The sequence below is a fragment of the Lipophrys pholis genome (genome assembly GCF_963383615.2).
Source record: "Lipophrys pholis genome assembly, chromosome: 5".
NCBI lineage: Eukaryota > Metazoa > Chordata > Actinopteri > Blenniiformes > Blenniidae > Lipophrys > Lipophrys pholis.
Genome location: NC_137628.1, coordinates 12,674,314 through 12,684,669, shown reverse-complemented (window position 1 = coordinate 12,684,669; position 10,356 = coordinate 12,674,314). Strand labels below are relative to the sequence as shown.

The 10,356-nt window shown below is 40.2% G+C and overlaps 1 protein-coding gene across 1 annotated transcript; it reads left to right on the top strand.

Annotated features, from left to right (window-relative positions):
• The first annotated feature begins 3,778 nt into the window (after positions 1 to 3,778).
• Positions 3,779 to 9,721, top strand: LOC308109843 (macrophage mannose receptor 1-like). The gene is made up of 5 exons (XM_080463650.1): positions 3,779 to 3,901; positions 5,526 to 5,909; positions 8,048 to 8,374; positions 8,461 to 8,555; positions 8,877 to 9,721. The coding sequence occupies exons 1-5, from the start codon at positions 3,865 to 3,867 to the stop codon at positions 9,024 to 9,026; spliced, it is 993 nt and encodes a 330-aa protein (XP_080319776.1). The 5' UTR covers positions 3,779 to 3,864; the 3' UTR covers positions 9,027 to 9,721.
• Positions 9,722 to 10,356: the final 635 nt, after the last annotated feature.

Genomic DNA, 10,356 nt, shown 5'->3' with positions numbered 1-10,356 from the left:
GTAGGTTTAGAGGCTCGAATTGGAAAAATGTGCAACGTTTATGGCCAGCAAAGGAAAAAGTTGACAATCTGGTTAATTTATTTATTTTCAATAAAACACTTTGTACTGTGTACTCGGCTGATGTGTCTTTATAAATTTATGAACAACAGCAATGTTGGTGGCTGTGGCTCAGTTGGTAGTGTGGTTGTCTTTAGTTGCAGGTTCAAGTTCTCACCTTCCCCTTTTACATGTTGAAGTGTATCAAGAGCTTGCCCTCAATGGATGGACTGATGACCTTGCATGGCTGCCGCCTCCATTGCTGTGTGACTAAATGAATGTGATCAACAGTGTAAAGAAGGGATGCATGAATACTAACCTTTAGTTGTAGCTGTGACAATGCAGCCATAAATCAGCCACTTCCACTTCAATGGGGAGACTCAAGCCTGTTTCATTACTCTGTGGCTGCTTTGCATTGAGCCTTTGTCTCAATGCCTGTGGTTTTATAAATTCCAGTTCAAAGCAAGTTGTTTCATGTGAAGGGAAATAAATTGTCTCAATCAAGAAGATACTGCATCAAAGCTTTTGACTCTAGTTTGCCCACCAATGTACTAAGAGGATACACTTTGGATTCTTGGTTTAAACTACATTTGTGAACATGAACAAAACATTTATTTATTTGGTGGCTAAGGTCTTTTAGATAATGTTCGGTTGTTTTAATTGGACTTTCTGGAGAAATATACATTTTGTTGGTGGAACGCAAATTATGTTTGGAATGGGTTCATACTATTGTTCACACACATTTATCACAGTAAATGTGCAACAAATTTATTTTGGTTTGCAGATAGAGTTCAATTATATTTAAGTCTTAGGCCTCGTTTACAAAACAACGCTTTCAATTGAAAACCGAAAACCTTGTTTGCATTTTATTTGTCCGTTTACCCAACAAAGTTTCTCGGAGCCACTGAAAATGCAACTTTTTTAAAAAGGCTGCCAAGGTGGAACCTTTTGAAAATGCTTCAGCTCAACTTTCCTGAAATGCCTCTAATGCACATGTGCACCGCCGCCGAAGTAAATAGTTCTAGCGGTCCACCATGAAAACACAACATTCAGTGTTTGCCTTTTTAGTGTAAACGGACATCATTTTCAAAACTTTGCCATATGAACATAAAAGTACTGAAAAGGAATCGCAATAATGATGAGTTTTCACATGAAATCAGGCAAACTGGGCCTTAATGCAGCATTAATCCAACAGAATGACTAGCCAGAGAAAATGGAGCAATTAGTGACTGAAGTCCTTGGTTCTTGAGCCAACTTGTAAGGTCCACCTTTCTCAGTGTGTTTTTCTCAGAGGGTCTTGCTCAAGGACGCATGGTGCATGTTTTTGGGACTGTGGGAGGAAATCAGAGTACCAGGAGGAAATCCACACTCACACACACACACAGGGAGAACATGCAAGCGCCACACACAAAGGCCACCGGCCAGTATTGGAACCTACGACCTTCTTGCTGTGAGCTGAAAACGTTGTGTCATTTTACAACAAAACCAGAATTGCAACAAGAATTTACAAGTTCCATCCTTTCTGTTTCACTCAACAGCCTAGTTTCAGCTCATGATTAGCTCAATTTTGTATTCAGGCGGGTCTCTAGTTATTGAATGGACAGTGCAGCAACATGGCTCAAAACATATGCTCACACTAATCTTCCACTCACATCCATAAATTCATCACTGATTGATAACAACAATTGACCTGGCTGGGCAATCAATTCCACACACAAAAATAATTCAGACATGCAATGTGCACACAGCCACTCCAGGCACACACACACACACACACGCAGACACACACATACACAGAGCTGGGATTAATCAGAACTTTGACCTAAACACTAATTGCCGAGCCAGCAGTATTTCCTGCTGATCTGTTATCTCTTTATTGTGCAAAGTCTGTTCTTTTCCTCCAAAAACAGACTTCCCATGCCGAGAGAAGGGAGCGATATAGTGCGAGTAATACCAATCAGGGGAAATCAGTTTAGAGTACACTCTGCCATCCTTCACGCCTGTCCCTCTCTACTCGTGTCTCCTCTTATCTCTACTTTTATTATCTTCACCCTGCACTCGACAACTCTTCCTCATCCTGACTCCACTTTACTGGCAATTTCCTTTCCTTGCCGTTTGGCCTAACATGCCCTCTTCACATTTTTTAACAGCGCCGGTGTCGTGTGTTGCCAGCTGCCAGCCAAGAAACCTCCATGCCCACCGGCTCGGTCGCTGTCAACCATCAGTTTGGTATTTGAATGTCGGGAAAAGACCTGATGATCAAACTGAGGAGCAGAAATCAAGAAAACGTTTCTGTTTGCTCTACACCAGAGGGTCAGCTGGGGCTCAGTTGGTACAGTGGTCAACCTAAAACTGTCCGTTTATCAGAGGTTTGATTGTCATTGTTTATATGTCAAAGTATACTTGAGCAAAACACTGAACTTAAAACCGTTCCCATCGAATGGATAGAACACCTTACATGTGGCAGTTGTGGCCTAGTGGCGAGAGAGGTGGGCTTGGAATTGAGAAATAGTAGGTTCTAGCCCTACAGACTCTTAACCCCCACCACTTCAGAGAATGATAATACGGCCGTCCAAAGATCAAATTAGTAAAGAAATGTCCCCATCATTAATAAAGTATGATTATTGTTATCTTAAACACATGGCGGTCGATTGTTTCCAGTCAGAATCTTCATGAGGCTGTTTTGTTTTTCTTTAAATTATGTTTACAGTTTTTTGTTTTTTTTAAAGAAAAAAATATCACAAACAGACAATGAACAGAAACCTACAAAAAACAAAGCACATCTATGAAAATAACAGTGGCCAAGGTCATAACATTAAGAAAATCATTCCCTTCATACACGTAATGACAACAACATGGAATGCAGGAGAGAGCAGGACAATGCAGCATTTAATGTTCGGAACTACTTTGAGTTCGAATCGATAAAAGGTGACAAAAACATTAGTATCCGCTGCACACTCGCCTGGGAAGAAAACTTTTATCCACGGTGAAAAATTTCACCTCAAATCTGAGCAAGCAGCAAGCAAGCCGGCACAGGCAAGTGAAACTCAATGAGAAACCAGCGGATCCACCACGGTTTTGTGGAGGAATTAATGGTAAAACCGCTCATTCTATGTGTTGTGAATCTGTGGGGGAGTAAAAAAAAAAAGAATACTCACACTTCTTTCCTATTGGCCGAAAATCTACCACAACGAGCCAATCAAAAAACTACATCACTGTTGCCATGAGGAAATGAGCGCTTATGTAACTATGATGATAATAATGTAATGGGCTGGTGACTTGTCTCAGATATTTTTCTCAGAAATAGAGGGGGACAAAATATATAGTCTATCCAATACATGTTTATACAACATGAACCCACTGAAAATGCTCCAGGATTCGCCACCTTACCACCAAAAATGTGCACAGACGTATAGAAACATACACCTGTGGTATGACTCTCACTATTCTTGGTACAACATTCAATGAGGAGACTCTCAAGTATTTTAAGGTGACCAACAGCTGAAACAGCTGAGCGGAAGTGTCCATGCAAGGCATGGTCTCATAAAAGCGTCCACAAATCCCACTTTGGCCTCAGGTGTCCTTTGAAGAGTTACGTCAACTGAGACTTGATTTGGAAGCGGAGGTCATGGTTCCAGCTGGCTTCCCACTAAGCTCTAGTAAAATCACCAGCGTAACAGTCAAATCATTTCAGATCCAAGAAGAAGGCACTATTTTATGACCAGAAGAGGGACGGGCTTGTCATCACACATTTTCATACTGAGCTGAATTAATGCCAGGTTTCTTTAGCAGGTGTCGCGCAGACAAATTGCAAGATAAATCGTTGTAATGGATGGGAAGGCAGTCAGGCGTTTGGTCATAGTTGGCAAGTATTTTTTTATTCTTTATTCTATATTTTATATTTATATTTTTTGCAGTTTAATAATAATTAAGCAAATTATTTAAAAAAATAATTCTATTGATGGAGTAAACTGTTCTTATGATTTTGATTTGTGTGCGTATCAGTTTCATGCAAGAGTTTAAATGAGAACCTGGTATTGCCCATTACTGGTCTGACCAACAGGATCAGGCACAATTTTCTGTACATCAGCACTTAGATTTGACATGAAATTAATCTATCTATAGTTTGGCGAGTAAACATCAATGTGTACAATTAACTTGGTTTATACATGATAAAAGTGAAGCAACCATAATCCAGCTATAATCATTTTAACTTGTCTAACAAGTCTAAGGCCTTGCAGAAAACCATTTGTCTGTGGAAATACTTGTCCAAGCTAAAGATATATTAGACCTTAGAATGGCTTTAACTGATATCTTAAGTAAAATTTAGACTGGTGAGTTTACTGTATGTGTGATGGGAAAGCTGCGTTCTTGAAATTGAACTTGAATGACAGAGCAAGCGAAGGTTTGCCGTGAACGTTTTGAATATGATTCGACATGCCTTGAAGAGAATAATAGTGGCTGACATGTGAATGGTGACATTGTCAATTGAATAAAACATAAGATACTCTAGGGTGGTGTTTTATGGAGAAAAAAAAACATCTCGACTTTGATTTTCGACTTTTTCTGAAGCGCATGAAGAAGTTGGTTTTTTTCAGCCTCCGAATTTTTTTTTCTTCTTCAGTGGCCCTAAAACTCTTCCTTAGAGATATATTGCAAACTTCATCTTCTAAAAGAACATTGCAGTCCAACTCCAGACACGGGTACATCTCAAGAATGTAAATAATCACAAAGAGTTTAGTGTTTCTGGTCATCATTACAGACTGACTGCATCTTAATAATTTGACCCATTTCTCAATTTTATTTCCTACAGTTAAGACTTAGCGTCTCAGGTGTAGCCTGCCTGTGCTCATTATCAGTGAACTGGATGAAGTGTTCTAAAAGTTGTGAACATCTTTCACTTTGAGGAAAGAATACATCAGATAATATTGGATGATTCGCGCTATCGCCTCTCAACGAAAAGGTCGTGGGTTTAAGTACGGCCCGGGGCCTTTCTATGTGGAGTTTGCTTGTTCTGCCTGTGTGTGCCGGTACTCTGGTTTTCCTCCCACAGACCAAAAACAATGCATGTGAGGTCAATTGGTGACGCTAAATTGCCCCTTGGTGTGAATGTAAGTTTGTGTCTGTCTGTGTGTGTTTGCCCTGTGACAGACTGGCAACCTGTCCAGGGTGTATCTGGGATCGGCTCCAGCGCCCCGTGACCCTGAACAAGTTAAGCGGGATACAAGATTCATGGAAATTGTCTTCTTGAGTTTTAGTAAATTGCTACTGCGAGTGCTGTAAATGTTGACACTGCTTCGATACATTGTGTAGAAACTGGACCAATGGACAAACAAATGACAAACTTTCTTGACAATATTAATTTTCATAAAAGAAAAGAAGACAAAAACTAACTTTCACTTCATTTTTCTGATTGTGAATGATTCATGAATCAATGTAGATATACACTGATCATTTCTTATAGCTTATCTCTGTTTTTATGGCCACAGGGTTGTGTATCCTCCACTCCTGCTGTTATCAAGTTACCATCATCGTCAGAGAGGCAAAGACCTGGACAGAAGCCCAGAGCTATTGCAGGGAGAATCACAATGATCTGCTCACAATAAACAACGTGGAGGAATCAACCATGCTGGGTGACAGTTTGAGAAATAGTGACAAGGAATTCTGGCTAGGTCTGTATGGGAATTTTTACAACTTTGTTTGGTCAATGGTTCAAGAGGGGTTTGATGAAGAAGGGCAGGCTGAGTACAGCAACTGGCAGCGTAGTCAACCCAATCTAGATAAAGGAACCATAAACTGTGTTAACATAGCGACGACTGGAGAGTGGTCTGACACCGATTGTTGGCTGGAATTGCCATTTGTCTGCTACAATGGTAAGTGAAAATACAATCATAAAACATCACGTTTGACTAAAAGTAAATGAAAACGCCTCTTTTGCATTTGTTTATTGCTGCGTAACATTAGTGACATTGAAACCTTTCTCCTGTTTTCCATAATGATCTCTCCCTAAACAGGACCTTTACCATAAATGCCTTAAGAGCTTTGTTATAGGCTCTCCAGTGATCTCAGAAGAGAACCCCATTTAAAACTTCATTTTGTGTGACTTAGGGGTATCTAAAACAGGAGTGTATGTGACTGTTGCTTCAAACAAATCAATGGGAACTCAGAGACCCAAATTAAAATAGTCTGATGATCAAAATGCTTTCTACTCCACTCAGTCTGCAGGTCCATCCTTTTTTTTAATTGTTGCTCAAAGGTTTATCAACTGAGGCTCATTGCTCATCACAAGACCCAGTTTGTTCAGTTCACAAGAAAGATATTACAAGCTACAGTGAAGGCTCCTCATGTTAAGTGGCATTTCCAGATGTAATTACTTGGTGGGGCAAGATTTGATGTCAGGTCAAGTGGATGCACAACATTTCAGCCACAACATTATGACAACCATTAAATAGCTGATCCTGTGAAAAAGTTGTGCACTGGAAATAGCCGTTCAAAAAAGAAATAAATAAATAAATCATTTGGAAAAAAAGAAGAAGGCAGAATTGGGAATGGAACATGGGTCTATAGTTATAAAGATGAAAATTCTACCACGAGACCACCAGCAGTGTAGCATTAACAAGAGATACTTAGAAAGTCTTAAACACACGTCACTCGGGCCCCGTTCACACGACAATGAATTTGAGTGTATCCGCAAAACTTTCTTCACTTTTGGGGGGTCCGTTTACACAGCACCAGTTAGCGGATGCACTGTATCTGCAAAGTTTTTAATCCGGCTCCCAAGGTGGAAAGATTCTTTCACGGCGCAAATCAAATCCCTCCTGCGAAGACTACCGGAGGCAACAGAGCCTGTTACTGCGCATGCACATCTCTCCCCCTCCCTCCTGCTCATTCAGTTGTAAACAAACATGGCGGCCGAGAAGTGGTACGACTCGAGGTCTATATTCTAGTTTTATCGTCCAGATCAGTAGTTTAATAGTTGAGACTCACCCCTGATAGCATCCGATGTGTCCTCAGTCCATGCGGATGTCGGGTGCTCTCCATTTTCTTCACGTTTATAGTGTATTGTTCTCTGCACACGTCTGTGTAGTTCCATTACAAAATCAAGCAACAGCACCCTCCAGTGGCCCAGCATACTAACTACATCGTTATCTCTGTGTCCGCTGCTGCAGTGTAAACGCACTCCTTTTTTTTAGCGGATTAGGTGTTGTCACGTGAAACGTCGAGTAAACAGGGCCTCAGTTTACCACCAGTTACCTCCACTAAAGTAAGAGTTTCATATTCGTACTCCAGTAAATAATCAACCTAATTAATTTTGATTCTTAACTTTGTGTTCGGGTTACAGTTAGGGTCAGTGGCTCACAAGCTGGTATTTGTGACGATTCCGGTTCTGTGAAGCGCTGCCTAAATCAGCACCAGCCAATCAGCTCTGAGTTTCTAACTGATGTTGTTAGTGGGGCTTCAGGCTTCAAGCGCCACTCGGCATCAAAATCACTTGATTTGAATGAATGTAGCTGCAGCCTGAGCATGCGCACCTACACTTTGCTGCATGCAATACACACCATTTATGTGCAATTTAGAAGGACATTTTATTCAAAGACAAAAAAAATCTTGTAGATAATTTTAAAGAATTAATAACATACTTTACATGCTGTCCTTTCTGATGACACCAGGTGGGCTTAGCCCCACCTGCCCCACCTGCCCCTAATGACCAGTCACCCCTGCTCGTGTTGCAGAGTGAAGAACTGTTAGGAACTCTTGCCTAAACGCAAGAAGACAATTAGCTCTACCATTAAATGGCCTTTCTGTGTGGAGTTGCATGTTTTTTTCTAGATACTCTAGTCTTTCTACTTCAGATCAAAGACATGCATGTTAGGTTAGGTTCAGTCATGGTCAGTTAGTGACTCTGAACAGCCAGTAGGTTTGAAACTTCTGCTCCAACTGATATTCATCCATTGTATATGAAAATATATTTTTTTAAACATTTTTTGTAATGGCATCTTTTTCCTTCAAGATTCGTCAGCGAACAGATACCTCTTTGTGGACCAAACGATGAACTGGACAAACGCACAGACGCACTGCAGAAAGCACCACACTGACCTCGCCAGTGTCAGGAATGAGTCAGAGAACAATGAAATTGGAAGCATAATACAGTCATACTCATGGATCGGCTACCATAGAGTGTCATGGATGTGGTCGGACGGTCAAGCCAGGCACGTTCATTCATTCAACAACTGGGGCACGGCCCAGCCGGCCAGAGTCCGAGGTTATTGTGCCACTACAAAAAATGGCAAATGGACTGAAAGGCCTTGCAGCGACAAATATTTTTTTATTTGCAATGGTGAGTAATAACATATTATTGAGAACAGAAAACGCATACAAAAAGTTTTGGTGTTTATCACACTTAGAAAATGTGTCTTACATTAGAAACAATGAAGAAGCATGTGAGGATCAAGGTGGTCCTGACTAAATCAGACTCCTCCAAGAACTTGGAAGAGATACAGGATGCCATCTTGCGGCAGGTACCATTGTTTGTGTTACAGAGTGGAACATTAATAATTGAATGACTTTTTGTAACAAAAAGCAGGATTCTTCTCTAATTTCTGTCCGAATACATACCCTTTTTAGTACTAGATACTGTAGTCTACAGCCACGTCTATCTCGAGCTTGTGAGTCTGCATGCTCAGAAACACTACATTTACATAACATTTGTTAACATTTGTTATGTAAATGAATCATTTAAATAACATTTGTTACCCATAACTCATCTTGTGATTGGCTTATGATGCTGGTTAAAGGAATGATACAAACTCCCAACTTTGTGCTTTAACGTTCCTTTGTAGTTCAATGAGATAATGAAGAAGAACCAAATCAGTGAACAAGTCAGACTGAAGTGGATCGAGCAGCCTGATGGAACCATCTACCAAAAGACAGAGGAACAAGAATGGACCGAAAAACAAGATTTTGATTGTGTGCCTCCAGCTCTACCATAGGTGGAAATCACAGGGGAACGGGGGGGGGGGGGAACCTGGATCCCCACAAATTCCTTGGAAAGTCTCGATAAAAAAACAAGAGTTGTTCAAATATGTTTCAGTTCAGTGTGTCGAGTTCAGGTTTATTTGGAAGTGGTGTTTTTATTGTACATTTTGCTGTTGGTGGTGATAGAAGGTTTTTGGTTTGTTTGTTTGTTTCTGAAAAAAAAGACGTAGGGTATTGTTAGCCACTATCTGTTGAATTTATATTCCTTTAGGTTTTTTTGTAAATTTTTTATATTGTGTTGTGGTTATTTCCGGTGTGTCAGTTTATGTTTCATGAAAGCTACTTTGTTCTAACTTCTGCATACACTGAATGAAATGATTATATTAAATGCAACTTTTTTTTTTTCCTGAGCTGCACTCAAAGATCTATGACTTTCTGTGTACATAAAAATGTCTCAGATCTCATATCAACATTCTTTCTAGTAAATAGTTCTTCTGCACAGGCATGAGAAGATGGACAATGTGAACAATGTTTGCCTACAGAGTGTCATGACTCCCAGTCAATATTCTCCTGGGACCTGGTAGTTTTATAGGTGACAGTCACCGGGAATCACACTCCACTGGTAATGTTTATAGTGTACTGTTCTTTGCATGCATATGTGTGGTTTTATTACAAAAATAAAGAACAGCACCCACTAGTGGCACAACATAAAAAAACTACATTGTTTTCGTAATTTCTGTCACTTCTGTGTGAACGGACATTGTTTTCAAAATGCTGGCTTGTAGACGCAAAACTCTTCTGAATTTAAAACACGAAAAAGATGCCTTTTCACTTGAAACATTGTCATGAAACCGGAGCAGAGAACTTAGTCCCACCAGACACCAAGATGTTAGGATCATGACTTTTGAAATTAGTTGGATAGTGGAGGATTGTTAGCATGAGTGACATTGCTTGGATTAGCCTGGTTTTAACCTCCAACATCTGAGCCGGTCACACAGAGGTGATGTTCGATGGTTAATTATCGTCTTCTCTGCTCCATGGTATATTTCTGTGTTTTTTTTTTTCTGTAACCCACTCTTTCAGCAGGAAGCAAAGGGATCATTAACATCACACTTCATCACTTGGAGGTACAAATCTGGACAAGAGAGATGGAATGACTATCACCTCCATCTGCTGGGTCTCGGTCAAGTGGAGCCAAAAGTTTACTTTGCACCACATAGCAATCTGAAAACTTTCTTTCTTTTAAATTCATTTTCCTTATACTTCCACAATGTTATGACTTTCTAGGGCATTATAGATATTCTGTAGCATTGCCATAGATCTCTTTGTGTTGAGCGTAAACCT

What these genes read in the sequence shown, in the direction of transcription:
- LOC308109843 (XM_080463650.1), top strand. Translation starts at nt 3,865, where the DNA reads ATGGATGGGAAGGCAGTCAGGCGTTTGGTCATAGTTG. An exon ending in CAGGCGTTTGGTCATAGTTG is followed by an intron (nt 3,902 to 5,525) that starts GCAAGTATTTTT and finishes TTATGGCCACAG; the next exon opens with GGTTGTGTATCCTCCACTCC. An exon ending in GCCATTTGTCTGCTACAATG is followed by an intron (nt 5,910 to 8,047) that starts GTAAGTGAAAAT and finishes TTTTCCTTCAAG; the next exon opens with ATTCGTCAGCGAACAGATAC.